Genomic DNA, 27,607 nt, shown 5'->3' with positions numbered 1-27,607 from the left:
GCACCTGTGCTTAGTCCTGTTCTCCCACCGGTGATCTGCAGAAAGACTCCAAAGGAGAGAAGGGAATGATATATTTCCTTTGGAGGCTCTCCATGCGGACAGATGAATAGGGAAACAAGAGTCGTTGGGAGAATACAATGAGTACATCCTTTGAGCCGACCAGCAAGAGGCCGGCCCCCCTTCCTCACCTCCCCCCCCCCCTTTTTTTTAGTACCTTTTAAATTCAAGCTCATCTCATTGTGCTGATTTTCTGTATCTTGATTTCCCTTAACTCTGACAACTTTCTTCTTTTAATCGTTAAAAAAGTAAGCCTATAACTTCTTAATATATAGTTATACACATATATTGTGGTGTGTGCGTGTATAAATATATATATATATATATATATATCATCTATATATATATATATTCTATATATATATCTATATATCATATATATATATATATAATAATATAATTATATATATATGTGTGTGTGTTGGTGGTGTATATATTATATTTAAATATATAATATATAACATATATATACATATATATATATATATATTTTGTGTGTGTATAAAAATATATATATCTATCTATATTATATTAATATTATCTATATCTATATAAATATAACTCCTTCAATAGAACATGATTGCAAGATGGTATTCTACCTAAGTATGTATGTTGTATATATATATATGTTTATATTATATATATATATATAATATATATATAATATATATATATATCTATATACATATATATATATATATAGGTAGAACTAGAAGACCATCTTTTCAATTATGTTCTACTGAAGGAGATTGGTTTCAGCTGCATTTGTTTAATAGACATTCTCTTCTGTTCCTCTTATTACGGCCTTTTCAATGTTACACAGACTGGTGAGGAAAGTGCCTATGGAAGGCATAGGGAAATGTCAAGATCGATTACTTTGTAAATATTATTTAAAATTAAGTCAAATTTGGCGTACATCATCAGTAGATTAATACAATTCTAATTTAATAGATAATGGTGGTATGATAAATAGTTTGAAGGTCGACGTTTCTTTTGGTTTCGACCAGATGTTGTCTACGCTGTGACTTTGAGTAGACTGACGATGGACCGTACTGTACTATAAGTGGGGTTGGATAGGATCGGATGAGGGTTCGGTTACAACCGAAAGGAAGGAAGGAAGGTGAAAAGAAGATATTAGTTAGAGTGATAAAGAATGGGACAGGCCCATTTGTCTTGTAGCCTAGTGCTCAATGTAGTGCTTGTTGTCTTTTTTGTTTTGTGGCTATTAATTAACTATCGTTGTATAGTTGTGTGAGGAGGCAGCAAAAAGGCTTGACACCGGCTCTGAGTTAATGTGAAAAAGGGTCCAATATTGGATCATTCCCCCTCTTAACCACCTCCTTACAGGGGGAGAGGGAGGGAGGACTCAGACCACGGTGCTGTACAGTAGTAATAATGAGCTTGTTAGTATTTCGGGCTCTCTTCCCGAATATGATAACAGAAAAAAATTGTCAGTCATTAGTTAGTTAGTTCAATAAGTGCAGTGAGAGTCTAAACTACATTGTGCAGAGAAAGTTTGATTCCTGGGACGGGGTGCTGTACAAATTTAAGTGTTTCTTTTTTATCTTCTTCTTCTTCTTCTTTTAAAGTGTTCCAGGTGCGAATAGAGACGAATCTTAATCTATTACTTAATCCTAGTTAAAAGCTATATTTGCATAACGCATACATATTCACCCTTAAAAGTAACACACTTAAGACTAATGTTAGTTTTGGGACTTAGTCTATGGTGATGTTGGGGGAGGGTTGAAGATACCAGAATTCTGAAATTCTGGTATTTCCAATTACATCCTTTCCTTTATTATTATTATTATTATTAGTATTATTATTATTATTATTATTGCCGGGAAGGGTAGTAGTAGTTAGATTAAGCTAGCTTTGGTACTGGCACGGGCTCTTGCATGGATGTAGTATTCTTCTCTGCATCACACTATTCGGCTCAATTTAACAACTGGGCCAGAAATGAAAACAATTAGTGGGAGATAAAGTGCTATAGGAGAGCGTGAGAAGGAAAGAATAAAATTTGAGTTGGAGAAAAAATTTAGGAATCAAAGTTCCTTGGGATGTGATGAATGTTGTTAATGTAGTGAATGGGTGATATTTTGATTATACTCTGGCTGGCTATATGCCAGTAGCTATTGCTCACTTGAGAGTGGCTAAGGTGAGATGTTACTCTTCTCAGCACCGCTCGTTGCAATACTGGGGAAGAGAAACAGGGATGAGACTATTAAGTGAGGCAGCTGATGTTCTGCCAGAAGGATGGTGTAGCAATGGGATCCCCATTGGGTGTTCTACTTGCCAACTTCTACATGGGAACTGTGGAGGAAAGTCTTCAAAAAAATATGACATCCCTGCAAGTCTGCAAGATACATAGACGACATCCTCGTTCAAGCCGACGATGAAGAGGTACAAGTGGTCCGTGCTGATACCATTCTATGGTTTACATATTATGGGAGAACAGAGAACATTCCCTTCTCACAAACTACTCTTGTCCCTTGTATCTGGATCCACCCTCACCCCTCTCTTCCCTATTATCTTGAGGGGTGTGTTGCTACTGAAAAGTATACCATAACCTAAGATAACTTCACAGTATGGCTGACCACCTCACCTGCATCTAGTCCGTTCCAGTATATGACGGTACTCTCCTTCATACTGCTCGTAGGTAAAGGAGTAGAAAGAAAGTAGTAAAGAAAAAAGACCAGTCATCCCATTCATTCTACTTTCACACCTTCATCTTAGACTAGACACAAACTGACCCGCCAGGGGTACTGGATGAGCTATATCACTTGTTGGGCCGCCACCACTGTACCCAAGGAAAAAGTGTCCAAGGATCTGTGGGCAACGTCTTTTAAATGAAGTGAAAGTTGTTTGGCGTTTCCAAACACCAGCTTTCAGAATTCTCTCCACACACATGTTCTTAAATGCCAAAGAAGCATTCAAGCCTCTGATGGCATGAGCCCTAGCTCTCTCCTAGCATGTTCTAGAGGTGCAGCGTGTTGAACTACACCATCGAGTTCAGTACCAACGACCAGCTCCCCTTCCTCGATGTTTTTGTGTGTAAGACTGATGATGGACTCCGTACTTCAGTCTAAACAAAGAAAACCAATTTAGGAATGTGCCTCAGCGGTGACAGTACCCCGCCAAATTCAAGAGTACGACTGTCAGGGCTTTTGTAAGGAGGGCCCTCACCCTCTGCTCTATCTGACAGTACACCCACCAAGAACTCGACCATGTCTCATAGATGCTCGTCAACAATGGGTACTCCAATAAACTCGTCAGTAAAAAAGTGCGAGCTACCCTGGACAGAAGGTACAATGGAAGTGAGAGCCCGCAGCCCCATCCCCAGAACAGCATCAAGATCTTTTACAAGACTGCAATGCATTCACAGTACCGTGAGGATGAAAAGACATGGAGAAGTCCATCATGAAAAACATTCTCTCCATGGAGGAAAGTAAAACAATCGATTTCGTCACTTATTACAAAAAAAGCTGAACGAGGGACCTGATAAAGAGGAATAACCCCACTCAGCCATTGTGAGACCCTTTGAAGCAGATTAATGTGGTATACCAGTTCATATGCCCTGTCCATGGATGTCTTGGCGCCTATATTGGAATGACCATAACACATTTATCAACAAGGATCGCCTGCCATGCACAAGAAGGGGCCATTAGGAACCATACTTCAGTGGTGCATTATAAAGCCATCTCCCATGACGGAATTATCCAAAACACCAGGATGATCTAGAGAGCCCTGGATCAGAAACATCTCCGACTACTAGAGCCCCCTTCTCATTCAGTGGGAAAATCCCTCTTTAAACAGCACCCAAGAAGTGCTTTTCCTCCCCCACAAAACTACGAAGAGACATACTGAATTATGACAATACCAGAATGACAGACTGCACCAACCCAGCCATACCAGATCATACCAGCCACCCAACAGTCAATGAGAAGCCGACCCGCCGTGATATTGTGCAGCATGCAATAACCAACGAAAATTCGCCCAGCCATGACGTCACACAACGTCATGCAGTTCAGCTTCATCGGTCTGAAGATTGAGGCAACCAGAGCATCAACTCTAGAAAGTGGCTTGAAGATCTCTTCCAGACATCAATAGCAGACAAGCATCGTCCCCTCGACCAGTGAAAATTCAGCTCATGGGACAACCCTTTGCTGACCCCCGACTATAAATAGGGTAGAACCTGAATCCTTCGTCAGTCATTCATTCATTCCAGATTCCATTAATTCACAGGCGAGCATCTGTAGAGGTCAGATGCATTACAGTATCAGCGTTGATCACCAGAGGCGGCAGAGCAGCCACAGCTCGAAGAAGAACCAACTCCACGCTCATTGGTGGAGTGAAGATGGAGCCGATTTGTTATTGGCCATTCGCCAGAATCCTCAAGTCGATTTTGAAGCTTGGAAGCGATGTAACAGCGGCAGCAGCGGTCAATGGCTTGAAGAAAAGGGAACTCAATTCCCATTGGTGGATTGCTGCGGGAGCCGATTTGTCATAGCCGAATGCCAGTCTTTAAGAGATTTTTATACTCACAATACGTGATAATATAAGCAAACCCTCCCCACCCGACTACCCTTATCCAACCTATCCCAAGCTCCTACTTCCTTCACCTAGAACAAACAAAAGAAGCAACTGGAAACAGTCGAAACAAAACCATAAAAAAACAAAAGAATTGGCAATTAATTTGTATTCTAATATAGAAAAAGAATTACCAAACAATCTGTCTAATGCAAAAATTGTTGATATGATCTTCGCATCAAGAGAAATAAAATACACATACACAAAAGACATACCAGAACATGAAATAGAGAATGCTATATTAGGAGGAAAAATAGACCTAACAAAAATTGTGATCGCTAGAGTAAGCCAGGAAAAATTCCAGCAAATCAAGTAAGGTTACTTCAGACTAAGGACCCAATCACTGTAAGTAGTACTAAAACCAACAATATCTGAATACGGTATGGAGAAACTAGTGATTGTTCAACATAATGTACTTAAATGGACCTTTGCTAGAAACAGAGAACTAATTGAATACTGTAGGGGAATTGATCCAGACATTATCCTGCTCAATGCGACAGGAATAAAAGAAGAGGAAACCGTGAAAACATTTTGGATATACAATCTACAGGAGGAATATACACAACAAGATGCATACAGGGATTGCAGTGGTAATCAAGAAGTTCTGGCATTAGAAGTAAGAACGAGAAGAGGGCCGATACTTATAGGGACAATATACCTTCCCCCAAGAAGAGTGGTTTTTCCAAGAGAGGACATAGGAAAGATCCTTCAAAAAAGAATGCTTGCTTACTTATTTGGAGATTTGAATGCATCCCACAAACATATGGGACATAACAACAAATGGCATCCAAGTGCAGGAATTCAACAACAGAGGGATCCACTACCTATCTAGGCCAACATGCGGGTAGACCTGACATATTGCTAGCAAATAGACAGGCCCACTTAAATTACTCTCTCCAACTAGGTGCCCTGACATCATCGAAGTCCCTTCCAATAATTTTGACACTAGCCACTGAAGGGATTATAGTCCCCACAACACCAAGGGTGTCTACAGAGAATGCAGACAGGACCAACTGGAGAGAGAAGCCCCCAACTTAACTGGACACCAAGGGGTAAAAGACAAAGCCTACATTGACAACAGGCTTGAAAACTGGTTTAAGGCAATTATCGGAGCAGGAAATACCCACATCCCAACAAGAAACTTCAGGATTCTCAGAGCGTCCGTAGAATGTAACCACCTTAAACTTCTGCAATGGTAATTCAAACACCTGGAAGTAATGTCTAGACGTTCAGGATGGACTCGCGAATCCCTTCTAATTGTAAGACATATACAAGACCAAATAAGAGATTAATCAAAAATCCTATACGACAGCCGCTGGTAAGAGATAGTCAGCTAATGAGCTTTACGGTCAGCCAGAAAAATTCTGGGACAGCAGAAGAAAAGAAAATCAACCGACTATTAGGTAAGGGAAGAGAAAGGGCTCTATATATTTTGGAAAACAACAGGAAACTATTTAGAGATGAAAAAAAAGAAGCAGCATTCAGGGAATTCTGGAGTAATACTTTCAGAATAGCAGAAGCTGAGAATTGCAACTGATATACAACAGGAGAGGGTAGTAGAAAACTCACTGCATTGAAGAAGAGAAAAATATATACCTTATCCCAGAGTTGACCTTAGCAGGCTAAACCCCAATGATCCTATGACAAAACCTGCAGAACTAAACGAAATCAAGAACATCATCCAAAGGGGAAAGAAAAGAAAAGCCCTGGGAAAGTCCAACATAAAAAAATAAATAATGCAACACCTCCAGATATCATGCTACAGATACTAAATGAAATTACGAATGAGACACTAAGCATGGGATAGTTTCCTGACATGTACAAGACAGGTACGATAAAATTCCTGAGTAAACCAGAGAATGCTTCCAAGCAAGTGAAGAATTATAGACCTATAGCCTCTTGGAACTCCCTGGGAAAATTGTTGAGGCAATTATTAAAAACAGGCTGGTTAGAATCCTTCAGGACAATGGCCTAATCAACACAAATCAATATGGATTCACCAAAGGAATAGGGACCCAGCTGGCTACATCAGTGCTCTATGAGACCATAGCCATGTCACAAACCGAGGGACATGGATGCAACGTGATTTCTAGAAACATTGCCAAGGCCTTCGACAAGGTTTGGTGCAATGGGATAAGATATAGAATAATGGAAACCAAAATACCCAACCTCACAAAGAGGATCCTTTGCAGCTTCCTGGACAATAGAAAAGCTCAAATCAGGAGCAGGAACTTGGCAGGGCCAGAGCTTCCTTTCCCAAGTGGAGTACCACAATGTAGTGTATTGGCACCCATCCTATTCAATTTCTATACCAGGGATACCCCTGCCCCGCCTGCAGGTTGTTACTAGATTATCATCGCTGATTGCCACACGCAAATAATTACATATCCCAACAAAAGAACTAAAATCATGCTGGCAATAAGAACAATCAGGGAAATAGAGAAAATTAATGAGTATAAGAAAGAGAAAATTAATGAGTATAAGAAAAAGTGGAAAATATCGACAAGCCAGAAGTTCCAACTCATGTCTATATCAGAAGCAATAGTGAATGACAGACTAATACCTTTCAGGAACAACATAAAAGTACTGGGAGTTACATTTACTAGAACAGGCGTAAAACATCACATGAACTGTTTGAGGAAAGCTGAGGCCACTTCTAAAGAATAAAAAAAATTCAAGGCTGTCTCCACCAAAACTTGCCTCATGCTGTACAAAACCTTAGTGAGGCCACAGCTTGATTACCCTACAGCAATTCTACCTCAACATCCAGAACCGCAGTACTAAAAATGCAAGCATTGCAAAATGAAAATATTAGAAGAGCATTCAAGGAAGCACCACCTTACTACAACACGGTGCAGCAACTTCACGAAATAGTTGAAAGCATAAATTATAGAATCCACAGACTGGCAAACAGAACAATACAGTGGACAGAAGCATGAACTAACCAACGAGGGATTGAGAGACCTTAGGACTATAGAAGTTAGAATTTGAAAATAGTTATAAAAGAAATCCAAGACAACTAAGATAACAATGATAATCATAACCACCACTTCACTTGATCGTACTCACAAAAAAAAACTCATCATATAATCACCACTTTACCCTTATCATGACTTCACCTTGCCGGTCATAGTAGCCATCCTCATCATTAAAAAACGAAGCAAGAGGGTCTGCCCTTCTCTATTAGTTCCTCCTATCTTCCTTCATTCTCTACATCCTAACCTATGCTACCCCCAGCCCCACCTTTCCCAAATAATTCAACCTTTCCTATCCTAAATAAGTTCAGTCCATCGTCAGTCTACTCAAAGCCACAGCCTTTAGAATATCTGGTCGAAACCGAATGAAACGTCGGCCTTCAAACTATATATCATTCCACCATTATCTATTACATTAGAATTGTATTAATCTACGAATGATGTACGCCAGATTTCAATTACTTATAAATAATATTTACAAAGTAATCGATCTTGACTTTTCCCTATGCCTTCCATAGGCACTTTACTCGCCAGTCTGTGTAACATTGAAAAAGCCGTAATAAGAACAGAAGAGAATGTCTATAAAATCAATGCAGCTGAAACAGCAATCTCCTTCAATATATATATATATATATATATATATATATATATATATATATATATATATATATACATATACATATATATATATATATATATATATATATATATAATGTATGTATATATATAGATACAGTTAATACATAGTATTCAGCTATCAGTAGATAGCAATGCTGAGTACAAAACCTGAATTCACCAGTATTATCTACCTCACAGATGAAATCACTTTTGTTATACACACACACACACACACACACACACACACACATATATATATATATATATATATAATATATATATATATATATATATGTGTGTGTGTGTGTGTGTGTGTGTGTGTGTGTGTGTGTGTGAGGTGGCTCAAGATAAAAAGATAATATCCACTTCCGCAGTCATCCTCTAACAGGTGAATCCAAAATGTTCGAACCCCAAGACAGAAAACTTTCACTGCAAATGCGGCTTCATCAGCAGCATAAGTGAATATCCCTGAGGACACTGCACAACTTTAATTGTGATACCTTTCATTCTAGCTATCCTGTACTCTCTATGCCTTCCTCTACTCCTACAGCAACTTTGAGTTATGCAGTCCTTTCACCAATTTAGTCTTCACTCTCCTCACATGGCCAAGAGCTACAAAACATGCAGATACATCTTCCCCCCAACCCCCCACCCCTGCACATAACATCATCTTTTTTTACTTCATCTAATTATATCACGTTTTCAAGTCCCCTCGCTTTCCCTTTATGAGGGAGAATTGTCTCAAGACTTCCCTACATATAAACCCTTTTAAGTCCTCCAATACCTCCTCTGGTCTCTCAGATCATCATGGCATAGAACTTGCTGCCTATTCTGTGATTGACTGTTTCCTTCATTACCAAATACTCATAAAATGAAACTGCTTTCATTCTTCTGTTGTCCATGCTAATAACCATCGTTCCAACTTCGTTGATTCCATATACCTAACTACCTTAAGCATCCTTTTGTATACCACTTGATGCTCTTATTTCCTCTTCTTATCTCCCTTATGTACAAACACTCCTGCTATTTATATTAAGACCCCATCCTTGAATTTTTATTATTTCCCATGTACTCCTTCCTTGCAAGCACTTCTATGGTTCTCATTTTCTATTTTCCAAACTAGGTATTTCAATAACATTCATAGTCATACTTAAACACTATATGTTATTTATTAGTGTTTCATAAAACGGTGATCATATATACCTCCATATATTCTTCTTCTCACCTTTACTTTGAATTATTAGAAAGTCCTACGTGCCTTTCTTTGGCTTGGTATTCTTAGGTCCATGCTAGGAGGACTCTAGTAAACCTCCACTCCAGGGAATCCACATCAACATATTTCATTAGATTCTGGACCATCCACCATACTTGTGGGTTACCCAACATGAAATACAAAGGAATGGCTCCTGAATTGGCTGTCAGAGATTTGTTGATGCCCAGCATCCTCTCTGCCTTTAAGTTGTACCAGGCCTAGTAGGTCTCTCCTCTGTAATGGGGCATCCTTCCCTCCCCCAGGTCTTCTTCCTCAGACACTGGATCTCATGATTTTTCTGGAATTAAGATCAGTTGTCAAAAGTACTGACAAGGAAAGAAAACCATCATAAGTCTCGTTGGATTCTCATCCACTCCTCCTCTCAGCACCAATAAACGTCCAAACTCAATTGTTTCAAGTGTCACAATACATACATTATTTATATATAAAGATTGTAGTGGGGGTGGTTTGGTGGAGGTTACTTTTGCACTCTTCTGCTTTGTCTTATAAATGGCTTCCCTCTCAGCTACCACTGAAAATAACTTCCCATAAATGAACCCCTGTTATCTGCTCTCTATGTGAGATAATAAGAACTGTGAGACACATATACATACATACATACATACATACATACATACATGTATACATACATACCCTACCCTCTGTGATACCACTTGGCCACAGTAACATAATTCTGACTGACTCAGGCAGCCTGGAAACATTTAAAAAACAGATTACATAATACATGTAAGAAAATCGTACTTACATGCTTTTAATTGAAATACCAAATTAATAAAACTTCAATACACTTCATCAATAAACACTGCCGCGAAATTAACTTATTCTATGTTAATGAATCTAGACTGTAAGAGGGAATTAAAGTTTTCCTCTTTTTTCCAACATTGCAAAAAAACGTGTAAGGGTAACCATACAAAAGAAAATGGAAATCCTATTATTATGCTTTGACACTGATAGAGCTCTTCCAAATTTTACTAGACCACAGGGTCAACTCTTCTGCATCAAATCTCAAACTCATTGTCATGTCCCCATGGACACAACCCTCCAGTTCAGAGAACTTTCATTTAGCCCCCATAAACTAGGAGTGCATGTAGTCTGGATTATGACTACTTGGATTATGGCTACCTGTACCTTTTTCAAACAGAGTTTATCAGCTGACTAAGCGTGGCATACAGCTGGTTGCGCGTATAAACCCACAATTTTATCTTCCTACTATATACAGGGCACTTCCCACAAACAGCGCTGCTAAAATCCTTGGATAATTAGACAGCGAGAGCCCAGTGATCCATTATACTTGATCTCTTAAAGCAGTATAATGATAGGTAGCCATCACCCACCCAGTTTGTCAAACTAAACCTCCAAAATAGAACAACAGTGCATCCACAAGCAAAGTGACAACGTAATATACATGATAATCCTTCCATATATATACAGAGATATAATTATCCATGTCACAAGATAAAAAATAAACCAATATAAATTTAATCTATCAGGAATTTTAAAATTGTGCTTGATCTACTCAAAACTGGGCTATGTGACGTACTAGGACTGTTAAGTTCAAAATCTGAACACTGCTGGACATAACTTTAATGGGATACTGGAGTCTCATGAACATTACGTTACAGGGTTGAACAAACCGCAGGCGGATTATAAATATTACCAGTAAATTGTGGCATTAGCTGATCATGGTCTATTTTACGTATGTCACCACATTTATGTATATAGTCTAAATCATTTCTACCTCTTAGAACTTTAGAAATTCTACACTCAATACAAAGCTCACCCTTCCCCGAATTTCTAGCAAAGTCTTTGTTTCTTGTGTGAACAATTCCTTGGATGATGATTCACTTTCTTTTTTCACTTTTAGGGTTTTTTTTACTAACCCAAAGGCTTTTTCAAAACAACGACCGAACAACAATTATTCTGTTGGAGGCTTCACTGTACTGCTTTGCATACTTTGTTGGTAATTGTACATAAATCAACAAACTCTGGTATCTTAAGAACCGCATTTGAACTTCTTTAAACCTTCCTTAAAAGTGCTAACTGCTTTCTCAAGTAAATCATTAGAGTGTTATGTGATTTATACCATTTATCTTATGAAAACCCAAATCTCTTCTGAAACGAAATGTGGTGCATTATCAAAGACAACAAAAATGCCAAATTTATAAAATGTTTTCCCAAGAAATTCCCTTGCAACATTTGACGTCGATGAGGAAGAAATATGAACATCCAAAAACCTAGAATAAGCATCCACATTCGAAAAAAATGTTTACTATCAATGGGTCCAGAATACTCTACAGGAAGTCTAGACCACACCAAGGCCATGAGAGAACTGAAGCTTAGTTTCGTTGAAAATTAGCAAAACAAATATGACAATACTTTTTTAACTTCTGTAAGGTATGGATCAAGCTAAGGCCATCAAACCCAGTTCCTTGCTTTGGCTTTCATTTCATTTTTAGTTTTCTGTTATAGAAAACTACTGAGATGACTATTTGTCTGTTCGTCCGCACTTTTTCTGTCTGCCCTCAGATATTAAAAGCTACTGAGGCTAGAAGGCTGCAAATTGGTATGTTGACCATCCACCTCCAATCAAACAAACTTACCAAATGGCAGCCCTCTAGACTCTGTAGGTTTTACTTCATTCAAGATTAAAATTAGTCATGATTATTTTGTGTCTGGCAGTTCTATAGGTGCCAGCAACACAGGCCACCAAAGGCCCGTGGCTGAAAGTTTTATGGGCCGCTGCTGAGAGTTTCATGGCCCGTGACTGAGAGTTCCATACAGCATTATACATTGTACAGAAAAGTTGATTGCACCAAAGAAACTTTGGCGCCTTTTTTACTTGTTTCCATTATATACAATGGGCAAGTGATCCACCACCTCGTGTCTTAAATCAGTGGGTATGATCATTCTGTTTCTATAAATTGACACATTATCATATAAGAACAGTTCTGACTTTAAAGTACTAAATTCAGATAACCTTACATCAGTCCTATGCCACCCAAATTGCATATTATGAATGGGTTGGCTCATAAATTCAACCCTTCTAGTGTGCTTCTAATATCCTTAAAGGAAACATCAAAATCTAAAGCTTCCACTAGTTTCATGTCCCCAACTGGAGTCCCTGATTTGAGGTCATCATTAACTAGGGGCATTCGCCACTGCATTTTCTTTACCAGCCTTGTAAGATCAAAATCATACTCTGATAAAAGCAATTCCCAACACTTAATGCAGGCATTGGCTTAACTATGTATTTCACACCCTTCACCAAATAAACCTAATAAAGGCTTTTTTGGTATGTCTCGTTCCAAATAAGAAATGCTTCAATCTATTTAAGCCAAAAATCTAAACAAGCCCTTCCAGGTTTATCTAGCCATAGTTCTGTTCAGCTGTTGAGCATTTTACCTGCAAAATACACAGGCATCTCCTCTCCACCAACTCATTAGAGCAAAATACATCCTACTCGTACAGGTGAATGACCAACTTCATCTATTAATACACTCTCACCGTCGTAATTACGCAATAACCAACCCTGTGGTAGGAGTGTAAGAATACTCTACTACCGTAGGTCCTAAGTGTCGTAAAAGGCGAATAAAAGGACAGGTGTAGCCTTACAGTCTTACTTTTTAGTAAAAGGCTAGGCCTACTGCCAATAACTGTGGAAACTGCTGCCTTGCAGGTGGACTTTTTAGTCAACCTGTGGTTGATGACAGCAAGAACATGCAGTCGTAAAAACCCCTTTGCCAAACAATAAACCATGATTGATATTGTAAGGAATTTGATACGGAGAGAAGAGGTTTTGTGGAGGATGATACCTTTGATAGAAGGCAGTGGAGAAGGAGCACCAGGCAACCGACCCCATAATGTAGGGATAACGGGCGAAAGAAGAAGTAATAATTACACAATAATGGTCTATTGGCTAAATCTTTTTCCATAGTGCCACATGCATTTTGCTCATTCTCATTGCATTTAAAAATCTCAGTTTTCTCTATTAACTCATATAAGGGAGCCATTTTCACAGAAACATTCTTTATAAATTCACAATAGTAAGTAATTATACCTACAAATGATTGAAACTCTGCCCACACAAGTAGAATTAAATGCATCTAAGAGGGTTTTAACTTTCTAAGGGAAGAGCCTAACTGCTTCACCCGAGAAATACTAACAGCAGACTTCTTCTCAATAATCTGAAAAATATTCTCTTGAATAATCTGTAAGGGTTTATGATGACATCTAAATATGCCTCAACACCGCCAATATCAATATCTTTCAGTAATTTAATAATAAACCTCTCGGAAATGGCCGCGGAAGAAGAGACCAAAAAGTAATTTTTTAGATTTAAACAGACGCTTATGGATATTTATCCCTCACTACTTTTGACTCACTTCAAAAGAAGAGTAATTTTATCCTTTACCAATCTCTGGCGGGCGGAACTTCATCAGGTTTAGGCAGTGGATACTGATCACAATCTACAACTGGATTCAATTCCTTAAAGTTACCACAAATGCAAACTGATTGTTTATCTGATCAACATAACTAAAATACTGAACATTCTCTACTATTGGCTTATAGTGATATGGAAAAGTTCAGTATATTCTGAATTTTGAAACTGATTCCTTGTTAAAATAAATTTTAGGTTCAAAACCAACAAGGGGTTTATTAGGGCTGGCTTCATTACTATAAAAAATCTACTTTACTCATCAAATCTTTTCCACATAGATTTCAATTATTATTTCCTACAACATAAAAAGTCGGGTGTACATGACAATCATCATAATCAACATCTACTGACACCTTTCCTAAAACTGATTCTTGCATCATCATGTGCCTGTAATTTTTTTTCCTTTCAACATCAATGGACAAACCTAATGCAAGAGCCTATTTTACACATCAAGTGCTAAGAGCATCACCAAAATCCACATCAAAACGAACTGGCTTGCCCATCATGAGTAAACTACATGTATAGTGCAAACTAATAAAAGCTGTTCTTCACTTTCACTGGCGACAGCTACGTCTACTGCGTTTGACATTGTTTCTTTTCTATTATTATATTGATTTTCCACTGCTCTCTCGTAGGTATTACTATCATTTCATGTGAACTTACTCGTTTTAAGTGTCCCTTTCTTTTAAACTGATTACAAGTCACATGCCTTAAACGATAATTCACAATTTTTTATGGAATTCATAATCGATTTCACGTGTACCAGAACATATTTCTCGGAACAAGAGCCTTTTCAAGGTTTGAAACCTTTTCTAGAATGTGTGTGTAAATCATAGCCTTTAAATCTAAACTCTCTGCCACTACATTTTCAAAATAAGCTTATTTTCTAAGGACTTAAACACTTGATCTTGTCCCTTGAGCATCAAACTGCCCCTGAAAATTATAGGTTTTAGCCAACGACTTCATATCAGCAACAATTCTTGCAATGACTCGCCTATTCCTTTTTCTTCCTCAGCTGAAAAGCAAGCAAACTACGGTAATAATTAGGTTTTACATTGTAAGGAGCTTCCAGTAAATCACTATATGATTTAGTATGCGGTAAATCTGGAGCACAAATATTCCCTAACACCTCAAAAATATCAGTTCCAATTAACACCAGCAGGAAATTTTCCTTTCAGCCTACTGTAGTCATTTACATACGAGCACCATTTTCTTCCAACAAACTTAACCACAATTCAAAAGAAATCTTATATGATTAAAAAGGTCAGTGTCAATATGTTTATTGCCCATGTTGCACGAAGACTGGATATCAGCTTAATATAAAATCTGAACCTTTAATAGTTAATGGAAACCACAGGTCCAGCAGACAATCAGTATTCATTGAGGGTTACAGTAGTTATTAATTAAATAACCAAAGAAAATTTAGCAATCAACAAACTAGTATAACATATTATATCAAGAATAAAAGTATATTTGCTCTTATAAACACTGTGTTCAGTCTATATAAAACCATAATAGCTGGTACAGAAACAAATTGCACAGCCAGGAAACAAATGCAACACAACCAGGTTATAGTCCATCAAATTTAGGCCAGATTAGGTATTTGATGGACAATAAAACAAAGCTACCTTCACTGGCAAACAACGTCTCACAACTGCTAAGATAAAGGTTATCATGTCACTGCTTCCCTCTTTGGAAACTTCTCAAAAAAAGAAAAAACAAAGAAAAGAAAAAGAAAGCTTTTAGACATCATCCTGGTACTGATAGTAGGACTAAGATCTGGAACTTGCTTTCCTGAAGTTATCATCCTCGGATAATTAGGCAACCAAGGCCCAGTGATTTCTCGAACAATGCAATGGGGCAGTCGTTGGCCATTTCAGTTTGTCAACTGCAACTGCCGAAACAGCTAAAAGGGTAGCTAAGTAACATCTTCCCAACCAATTTTTTATTTTTCTCATATAAACCATTACACACACCCAGCGGACATTTCCGGCGATTATTTGTACCTTGGTTTAGTACCTATCCCAACTTACCAATGCTGACAGCACCCTTTACCCAATTTTGGCCAATCTACAGGTTTAGAGCTTACAAACATAGCAATCTAACAGAGCAAGAACACTTCTGAAACCTTAACCCATTCTATGCTACTAAATGGGTCAACAATAGATTTAAATACTAGCGCTTCCTGATTTACTGATGCTACTCCAATCAGAGGGCTGGCTTCTCACTTAAATTGTCTTCCCAACTAAGCTACGATTTCATTCAGTTAGGCACAGGCACATCAATTCAATAATATAGATCCATAATGTGTGGGGAAACTGAGGAACAGCATACGTAAGCCCACCTTCAAGAGCAACAAGATCATAATTCTCTGAGATGAGAATTGGGACTATCCAGAGTGCACCGAGTTTGAACATGGCTACTGTGATCCGTCATTGTTTTGCATCGGTGAAAAAATTAATTTTTTTAGTTATTTTCCAAATATTGTTTGATACCGATAACGTCGAAAATAAGTTCTTACACAGTCAAATCAAAAGTAAAATAGTCAGTACCATTTTGCACTGATAAATATTCCAAATGATTGTACTCGCCTTATATCACAGAAAAGTATTCTGTATATGAAATTATAACACACTTTACTAAGATGTAACTTATTAAGAATCAGACGTCTTCAACTCAAAGAAAAACTTTGGTTCGTAAGATGTACTATGAAATCCTTAAAGATATTTAATGAAGTCAATTCTCAGAAAGTACCAGCACAATTTTCATATTAAATAAACTGCCTATTTCTACACCTGAATGACATGAACATATGGTTCTACTAAAACACCTAACTTCAATATGGTAAAAAGTCGTAACATCTCACCACTCTAAAGTTGAGAATTAATGACTGTACACGTTCATTACATTACATTTTGGGTAACGCTAAACTCACTAGTTTTGAACTGTAAATGCACGTATTTGTGAAAAGTGCTATGAAACGAATAAGTATTTGAAGCAGCTGGTAAGCCTTTATTTCCAATATTATGCATTTTATTGCTGTGTAGAACCTTGTACCCATATGCATGAGAATATATAAACATTTTAAATGCTATTCTTTCTTTAGTTACGTAAATTATTCATAAATGTTCAAAATTTTGAAATGGATTAGTTACATACAAGCTCTCCACATACAGATTATTCAGTTATTTTATTTTAACTGTAAGTCCCAGTTATAAGCAGCAATTCCTGTTAGTATTTGTCAAAGAAACCCTTGAATTCATTTATGTAGAAATAATGATAAATGTTGGTCTTGATGTGTTTGTATGTTGTGGTGTTTTTTTTATATTTTTAGCTAAAGTTGTTTTATAGTACTGAAGCATTCTTCTAGATAAAGCTACCCGTTTATTTTTCAGAGAAAGTTGCAAGGTGGACACTCCATTTGTGAAGACCTATGCAACACTTGGTTACTTGTAGCACCAGTATCCTGCTCAAGCCATGAAGGGCCTGAGCTGAGTGAAGGGCAAAAATAAGCTGTTGTGGATGTGGCCATTGCTGTACTTGGCTAAGCAGGATAGGAAGTGCCATTTTGTTGGGCTGAACAGGAACAGAGGGACATTTGTGAGTAGTGTACCTTCACAAGAGAAACCAGTTTGAAGCGACAGGTCTGGACTCAGCGAAGAAACTTGGGGAGGTTTGATGAGAATGATTGGGCTACTTCTGGGTGGTACTTCGTCTGCAGTATGTCCACCTGAGGCTGAGTGCCCATAGCTGAGCCCTTGTAAGGCACCGCCAGGTGGGTATACCCAAGATGCAGGTAATAGGAAGGAAGTGAAGAATTGATGCTTGAGAAGCAAAAAGCTAACTTGATTTGGGCACTGGGGAGGAGTGATGTGATGCAGCTTAGTTCATCGTGTGGGGACTGCTAAACAAGTTGTTTCTGATGACCTCTTGACTTTTTCATTTTTGTAACAAAGTGCTTGGATTGCAATGGCAGATCATATCGAATTTCAATTTGTCAATATTTGACCTCAAACCACTGAAGTTAAGATTATCCGAACCAGCTTGTCAAAATGAGAGGATGGGTCAGACCCCCACGACCGTGGCCATCAGAGCTAGTGAGCTTTACATCATCCTTTCCAGCTATGGAAAAGGTACCTTGATGGCAATGAATAGGCTTCCTGCAGGATGGTGTAAAGTAAGAGATGGTAAAGAATGGAAACCGTATGGAAACATTGTAAAGAGGCATAATTGATATTTGACAGATAGTGAGAGAGGTTTGCCACTCCCAAAGGGACCTCTGGCCTTTTCAGTGGCCCCATGGATAAGAAAGTGAGCTTCAAAATGTGAGCCCTGTATTGGAGAAGCACAGCAAGGACATAGCCATGACTTCTGTTGCCTTGGTGCATATTATTCATTTCATGTGTGACAAAGATGGTTGAAATGAAGATCAAGACTTTAGTGTAACCATTTATCCAAGAAACATGTAATACCTTGGCAAGGTATAGTTACAAACTATGGAAAAAGACTCTTGCAGGTTTTCATCCTGTAACTTACTGACTTGCGTCTGTGTCAAAGGACAGTCAGTCAGTACCTTGGTCATAAAACCACTGTCAGAAAATTCAAGTTGCATTAGCATAGCATTCTTCAGTATTAGATAAAAGTGGCACAAAAGTAAACCTAGACAAAATCATGAACTTAATGTAACTTAGATCACCTATGTAGACAGGTTAAACATCAATAGAGAAGCATAGACTGTTCTTGTTCATTCCAGTTACTTTCATGCTAGGGATGCGACAGTTGTAGGAGGCTGACTGCTAGGTATGAGTGTGTATATAATTGTTTCATGTTGTCTTGAGTCGTATATCTGTCTGTGCATAGCGTCTTCAAAGACACACAAGCGAGAGCACTTGAAAACGGGCTTACACTCTTCATTGAAAGATAGTGCATTCCCCATGAATTTTCAGCAAGGGCACTCAAGCGTGGCTCTTGTGTAGTCAAGAATTCAGTTCTGATTAAATAAAACGAATTAAAATACCAAATAGGGAAAAGGTAGTGGAAATTATCGCTATCTGTTTCATTTTTATGATAAAGATGTTATTAAAAAAGGATTTGACATTTTGTTGCTTTACTAGGTTAGATCTATTTCAGGACGATGAGACGTGTGAAATATGCCAGCCATCCAAGTGCTGACGCCTACCTTGAGACGAACAAGCCCGACTCTCGCCTCTGTGTGTGGTTTATCAGTGCGCCGTTGCAGACAGGAAAATGAACCTCTAGCTAAAATCTCTATTGTAGTTGATACTTAGATTATTCATACAGTTGCCATTATATGTAAATTTACATAGAATCCTTTATTCATCTTGGATAATTAAGGTTGATCATGACGTTAATGTTGAAAAGAATTATATCAACTGCCATTGCTCCAATTTGTGCATTGCAATATGAATGAGAATGATAAGTCTGAAGAATGTTATTATTGGTAGTTATACTGTTTTCACAAACCATTAAAATGTAGATGGCTCATGTATTTCTTAAGATCACTTGACCTTCTTCACCCATTTGTGTGTGGCCGTAGAGGTCATATTCTCGGTGGACCAAGACATGCATCATATTAGACAAGTTGTGGAAGCGTCGTTAAGACTGGCGATTTCTGGAACTCATCGTTCATTCCATATCAAGTAGGATCCTCTGTGAGAAGTGCAAAATATAAGTCACTAAGCTACAATATTTTTTCTGACTTAGTTAACACTTCATACTGTATTTTCAATGCGCACTGTATGTAGATGCAATAATGTTTTTGAAAGACTACAGTTCAATGATACTGCTCCATTATGAAGTCAGGGGATCGATCCTTTACTGTACTTCCTGAAATCGTCAAACTTTTGATGCACATTTTCTTTGCTGTTGTTGCCACCACACGTGAAGCTATTTTCGATACAGATATGTTTATAAAAAATAGACTATGTAGTATGTTGCATTTCCTGTTATATTGGCAAATCTAATTTAGTGGAGGTATCTTACACGTCTTGAAATTCTGCATCTTCGGTTTCATGAGCATCTGCTCCATGGCAATGACCTTTTCCGTTCGCCTCCTTCATCAGAACATATCCTAAATACCTTAAAAAGACATTGATTACTTAGAAATCCTATCATTCCTATTTCTGCTGCTGTTTCCTGTGAACTTTGTTATCATGCGTGATGAGCTGACTCGAGCACAATGATTTATTTCACTGTTGAGGACAATAGTTCCAGGTCCTGCTCCTTTAGGCAAAGAAGGCTTATTTTGCTTTTCTATTGTACATCGTTTCACCTATGAATAAATTAAGTTACTCATGTGTACAGTCTTTTAAGTTCCTTTTGCAGTCTTATCATATTGCAGACAAACTCTTTAGGGACCAAAGAATTTTGTTTTTGAGTCTACAAGTAATGTCTTTTAAAAATATTTCCCCCTTCACCACCGTCTTCATAAAGCATTACAAAGTTAGATACGTCATACAAAACACAGGTTGCCTTGCATCTGCCAAAACAGGACAAGACAACAAGAGAACCTAATAAAAAACACACCTCTATGAATTTTCCTTCCTTGTGAGACAAGAAAAGGGCGGGGACTGGCCTTTACAGAATATTAGATGATGTCGAATCTTGAGGCAAACCTCCTTATTACCAGTGGCATAAGAAGCAGAAATTCTGTGCAGTGCCATATCAAGAATTTGAGGAGTTGTTACTACCAAGGAACTATAAACATGGAATGGACATGCGCATATAAATGTATTGACGCTGATTGTCACTGCGCGCGCCTTTGAAAAGGGTGGAGAAGACACTGAATTAAGCTATTAAAGCATAGTCTTGCAGACGCTTTTTTCACCCTGTCGTCCTCAATTTTCCACCGATTTTAATAATTATAGGCTCATTGGAAAGTTCTTGAAAATCCCTTTTAAATGCATATAATTAAGCGTGTAGAAAATAGGGCGCTGCAGTGTTTTAATTAAGTAAAGATATCCAGATGTGCATTCTACCTAGGTTCGCTTTTTTACTCTACTGTTCCAAATTTTTTTATACAAATTTCAATAAATTTATCATCTATTAAAAGCTCTTGAGAAGCAGTTTCCAGTGATCCCAGTGAAGCAAGTACTATATGTCTCATACAATAGAAATAATCATGCATGCCCTGTGCTGAGACTGAGTGATTCCATGCCTGTTGAACCCCTTATATTTAATATCCTTCTAAGTATCAAAGTCTTTATACTCTACTTTGCATTTTATGCACTACCTAGGTCTTATCACCTTGCTATCCAGTCTGTGTCACCTAGGGATTAGCCATTTCATCATGACACTATGGACTTGAATTGTAATTATGTTGACTTATGCTTATTGCTTACTTATATCAGTCATAATTACAAAAAGAAACACACTTGTTGATATAAATAATTTATTGTTACAGATCACTTATTAATGTCAGTCTTCATTATTACAAAATTTTAATGGCACTAGAGCCTTTTTGACTATGTTCATGGTGAAGGTTGTTTGTCTGCAAAGAATTACTTCAAGCAAAGGACATTAACGATATTTCCACTGACTTATTGATTAGAAACAAAACTAAATAACATTATTTGTCAAAGAAAACGTCAAGATATTTTAATGTAAGACAAATGTATAGTATACACATCACATTATTTCACGGAAAACAATAAATATAATTAAAGGTCGAATGAAGCTATTATACCATACAGAAATGAAATATGGGTAAGTATAAAGGAATACTTAATCACCATTCCGTGTGCTTGTCGCACATATCTATCTTCATTTACACAATGATGAATAAAAATGATGTAAAATATTGTCCTAGTTCCTTACCAATCTCATTTCTTGATTGTACGAAATGCAGATTACAGTCTTGGCTCGCTCTCATTCTTGCCTGTATTTGCACAATGCTGTGTCAGACAAAAAGTTTTTCAGATGAGAACCTAAACTTAGACTTGCTTGGAAGTTTCTTTGCAGGAGAAGAAGTAAACAGACCATATAAGATGGACAAGGTACCACTGGAGTACTGAAGGTGATTTATGAGAAAGTTAACAATCACGGGAGGAAGGAGTCATTCACCACCTGGATTAATGCTTCATGTTATTCTGCTGTTAGACAAATCCCTTTGCAAGAATAGAAGGCAAGTCCCCTATAAATAAATAAATGATGTAATGGTGTGTAAGTTGAGGAACATGAGATTGTTTTCAGTCGTAGAAGTCTACATTAAAGAATACAAACTTCTATACTGTACTAATTTGTGCATCCTCATATTGTATTGTGGCAAGAGATTTAGATATTGATCCATGCAGAAGAGTAAGCTATCTGAAAGCTATGTCAGCAAGGCATGAATATATTATGCTGAACCCAATAGTTTATAAGCCAAAATTCAAAACAAGAGGTAAAAGTTTAAAAGTAACCTGTAGCAACTCTTGCTAAGGATTTAGCTGCTATACTACCTCCACTGTCTGAGTTATCCTGAAAATGTCTTGTAATTATATCATGTACAAATTTGTATCTAAGACCCCCTTCATAATGACGATTTCTTCCAATTGATGAGATTCCCAACATCTTGGAGGAGGCTAAAAAGGCCAACCACAAGATTCAAAGTATGGGACATGAGGTAGCACATTTAATTAAAAAGAAAATTCTACAATGTTACTCAATCTACACGTTGATTGTTTAGTCAACCAACTAGAAACATCCAACTACATATTCCTCGAACTATGGTTCTGTCCCCAAGGATGATATGCAGAACTGATCAGGATGAATTAAGGAATTATACAAAAACTCCATATCCTACTGCGTTCCAACTATTTACTGTCTATCTTATTGGGCCTCTGTAATTGTCATTGACAATAGATTAAGTGAAATCTTTTGATTTTTATGTTTTTGCATATAAAACATTGTCTTAAGAGAGATTTATGTTTCAGTCTGAAGTATAAACTGAGTAGTAACCTCATTTGCTTGGAGGAGAAAGAATATTCTGTTATACTTAGTAGTTAGAGCCCACCATTGATCTAACATTAACGATCCAGTGTCCCTCAACTATTTCTACCACTAGGAGATGGTACATCCTGGATGTGTCACGTGATGCTCAGCTCATATTATTAGCGGAATGCTTCCATCATTTTTCAAGCCTAATATTCCATTTTCAAAATTTACATTATAAACTGTGGTTAAAAGCAAATTTAATAAAGCTTGAAATACAATCTTGTTTTAATCTCTGCACAACTTATTGAATTGATTCAGAATCCAGAAAAGGAAGTATCTAAAGCCTGAATGATTCTCTACACATACTGAATGCAGGGCTTTAGCCATGCAGTTGTTAAGATGGTAGGGAGCTTTCTTCAATCGTATTTCACCTGTGAGGAAAGCAATACTACTACTCAGTTCACACTGCTAATCAGTCATGTTCTTCATTCCACATATGAGTACATCACTAAAAGCATAACATGTAATTGTACAACTACCCTCTTGGGAAATTACATAATTCTTACCTAATTAAGTGTATTGGAACCACAATCTGAAAATAATATACATCAACGTCTCCAAGTACTCTAGCTACTTGGCAACGATCATGACCTCGGGGTTGTTTCTGCTGAGGAGAGCTGACAAAAGAATCTCAGTGACAGAGATCTGTTTCGGACTGTTGGTGTAAAACTTATGAGCAGACATCAGCTTTTGAAATAACTCAAAGAAATTCCAAGTTCTGCTTGTAATCATCTTTCATTAATGCTTCAGTGGACAACACACCTACCAGCTCTACTTGTTTTTGAGACTGCTCTACAGATGTACCACAATAGTCATTTCTTCACGGCCAGTGTTGTCATTCCGACCTAATTCACTTGCCGAAGCCTATAGTTGTAATAATTATAGGTAGAAATGCCATTGCTACAGTATGTGATTCCAGTCAGTCAGCAAGTGCACCAACCTTGTTGTTTACCTCTCGCAGTTCTACATGTAACACTCAATGGAATGTATATAAAGGTTTTAGTGACAGTTTTACAAAATCGTTCCCGTCACTTTCAGTATACGTATAACATTATCTAATTGAACCTTTGCAATCAGAGGTCTCGCTCTACAAGCCCAGGTATAAAGTAGATTAGTGATGATCAGTGGGCTCATAAAACTAGCCCTACAGCATACCCTTTAGTTTGCAAACACTCGACACCCTATTAAACTTTCCCTTGTTTTGACCAGTTTTTCGCCTTCATAAATGACCAGATAACCATTTCACAACTTTAGAATAATCCAGACCCCCTGTTAACCGCCATTCCCCTAAAATAAAGATACAGAATTTCTGACAAAGGATATTCAGTCCGTGATTTGGGCTCGTTCAAGAGACCTCTCTCGAATCATTAGCGAAGGCGTCATTCTCCCAAGTTCTTTTCACTCTGGTAAAAGTACAATAGTTAATCATAAATATGAGTTCAGAGATGCGCTCTTGCTCTGATTCTGAAATATTAGATTATCTGTTTACCTTGTCCTCTGAAGATGACTATAATGAGGAAAATGATGGTGATTAAAATAATAAGAGCCATCTTAAAGCGGGTTCCCATAGAGCAGCGGTCGCCAACCAGTGATCGACGGATCACTGATGGTCCGTGAAAAAATTTTGAAGGTCCGCAGAAATTGGGACATTATTTCAATTTTTATGTTGTTTTAATCCTCTTCAGGTAACCCTGATACAAATTGTACTGAAGACAGAGTCCAGTGTTACCAATTTAGCAGTTTTGATGTTAGATTTAGCACTTTAGGGCGATTTAGTATAAAAAATTTGGATCCAGCATTTTGCTGAAAATACATCTTTATTAATTACAATGAATTAAACATTATGAATATGAATTTATCCTAATGTAGTGTACATAAAACGCATACCAAATAAAACTGAACATGTTCTATCTGTTTCATAACCATATCGAACAAGTATTGTATTCCTATTGCTTCAAAGTGCAAAGTATGCTTCAAACCATTTGGGTTCGAGTCTTGAGAATGACACAGTTAACTTCCCTGCTTTACTAAGAACCAGAGAGCAGTGAACAAATATCAACACTAAATGTATAATACTTGAGTCAACGTTAAATTTTTTATTTTTTATTTTTCTAATAAATCAACTATAACTTAGTTATATTTGATAAGTGCATTTCATATTATTTCTCTGATTATTATTATTAGATAAATGTATTTACCTTTAATATTAGTGGTCCACCAAATTCAAAATTATACATTTAGTGGTCCATAAAGTCCGAAATGTTGGCGAACACTGCCATAGGGACAGTGCAAGTGATTCCTCTGCTTTCATTCACGAGGATAGTGACCTTGACATCAAAGATATATTTTAGGATCCTGATCCAGTTGGTGATCAAAATGAGATTAAGGTATTGATCATGAGGGAAACGATGTGGGCAGTGATCCTTTCCCTGGGAAACAAGGAGTTTTTTTCCCATCAGCACCATGCAGCATCTCATTGACTTTTTCATTTTGTTTTTCTCAATGGAGCTCTTTCTCTTTATTTCAAAAGACAAAAATATGAATGCAAATACCAAATTCAGCTTGGGCAACAGTCTTCTTTAGTGGTATTTGATCTGGCAAGACTTGTGCATTTGACCAATTTTGCAGAGTGTAGTATAATTATATATCTATAATTACAAGTGGGGAAAAATTTTAGTGGACTTATTTTATGATTTTGAAAGATTATCATTATTTGTCAACTGCAAAACTTATGAACTTAGAGGTCGAACTTCGTTATTTCCCCACTTGTGTATTTTCAGTATTAGTTGTATAAGGGGTAAAACTTTGAAGCAAATCCCTTAAATCATAAGGTAGCAAGTATTACTTACTTTATAATGGGGCCTTATGGTGTCAGCACCCCCTTAATGCTGGTGTTTAGTAAGATTACAGGTTAAGGGGAAAAACATTTTATATCGAATCTTATTAAGTTTTACCCAAGATTTAATGAGATTTACACAAAACGACAGGTTCTACTCATACCAAGGTGCCATGGATATAATGTTGCTAGCTGGACCATTCCTTCACAGAACTGGCAAAAGTGATACCGAGCACAAAAATCCGTTCTCTCAGCCGGTCACAGGGCGAACATGAATCACGTGATAATGAATCCACGAAACAGTTTTAAACAAGTAATTAATGCAACACTCAATAGATATGGCACCATAAATTCCGTTATGGGAAGGAGTTTGGGGAGAGGGGAGTTCTTTTATGAATGGCAAAATATTCATATACTGATATCGTTAAGAAAGCGAGTGTGAAAGTTCATACTGTTACAATAAAGGCACTGAGTGTAGAATCTACAGTTAAGAAAGAAAATATTCTAAATAAATATGAGAATACAAGTACTTAGGAAGTTAGGATTTATGAACTAGTATATCCTTAACGATTATTGCAACTTATCAACAGATGTAATATCTGTTCACAAGATCAACAAACAAAGCATTTCTGCAAAAATGTATCCAAACTGAAGTACCAAAAAACCTAAAACCCTTCAATGGTGACAGACCCTCTTCTGTAAAGATGAAAGACTGAAGGAAGTCAGAACAGACAGAGTGCATTCTTTATATGTTAAATCCTTCCGTATTCACTTTCATTGGATGATTGGTACTACATTCATAGTGAAGGGGGACGATATAGCTGATAGCATCTAAGGAATTCCAGTTTTTGCTCACTTACGAATTATGATTATTTGTAATATTCTTGAAAAATTAACACAGAATATGATTCAGACACTTTCACGGACACATTTATATTCAAGAGAAAGTTAAAACAAGAAGAAAAAAGAAAAACTCTGAAATAACGAGACAAAGAGAAAGAAAAAATAAAAGTAGTAAGTGGGGGACACAATTTGCCAACGCTTGTTATAGTATTGTTCCGCAGTTTCATTGGCTACGCAGGGTTGTTGCAGCCAACAAAAATCAGCTATTAACTCATTAATCTTTCACCTGCATAAAAATAATTATTGTTAATGTAGAATACCATGGCTGTGGTAACTTAATTCACAGGCAATGTTGTTATTATGTTCATAGCTTTTTAAGAGGAGAAATTATCCTAACTTATAGTTTCTAAGGATTGCGTTGCCCACATTGGCATTAGGAGGTGGAAATAAGACATGCATAAATGCCTAATACTACGGGACGGGTGACTTGGTTAAAACCCTACTACCATCAGAGGTCACTGCATTGGTTTCTCGAAGAAGCATAGAAGTATGTTGACAAAAAGGTTCCGATGATCGATACCGGCAGAGGAAACGTCAAACTTACAGCATTCTTTATCATTAATCTTTCTTTTTTTTCAGTTATGATCATAGCAGTTAGTGCTATGTGATAAAACAGATGTTGATAAGTGTCACTATTGCTCGATTATTGACTATCTTTTGTCTATATTTAAAGATCTGACGGCCATAAAACCTTACAGCTACTACTGAACTGTATTCAACATACCGTATCAGATTTTATTTTCATCAATAATCACTTGAGTATTTTATGATGTTTTCCTTAGTGCAACGATATTGCACATAGTTCATTTCCTAATGCTTCCGAGAGCTGGGGATTCTACTGAACAGTCATACCCACACTATTTGTTCCTTCAAGGGTTGATAGTGTGTGTACTGTTTCCATGAGTGATAAAGTATGCACACAA

General features: G+C 37.3%; 1 protein-coding gene across 10 annotated transcripts in view; it reads left to right on the top strand.

The window, feature by feature from the left end:
- Positions 1-22,195, top strand: part of LOC135217401 (regulator of G-protein signaling 9-like) — an 835,664-nt gene extending 813,469 nt beyond the window's left edge. For all 10 annotated transcript variants that reach the window (XM_064253252.1, XM_064253258.1, XM_064253268.1 and 7 more), the window contains one exon: positions 17,347-22,195. In XM_064253252.1, the coding sequence (XP_064109322.1) occupies positions 17,347-17,407 (61 nt within the window). In that variant the 3' untranslated portion in view covers positions 17,408-22,195. The remainder of the gene's footprint in view (positions 1-17,346) is intronic.
- Positions 22,196-27,607: the final 5,412 nt, after the last annotated feature.

The sequence above is a fragment of the Macrobrachium nipponense genome, chromosome 19, assembly GCF_015104395.2.
Source record: "Macrobrachium nipponense isolate FS-2020 chromosome 19, ASM1510439v2, whole genome shotgun sequence".
NCBI lineage: Eukaryota > Metazoa > Arthropoda > Malacostraca > Decapoda > Palaemonidae > Macrobrachium > Macrobrachium nipponense.
This window is presented reverse-complemented; position numbering and strand designations above follow the sequence as displayed.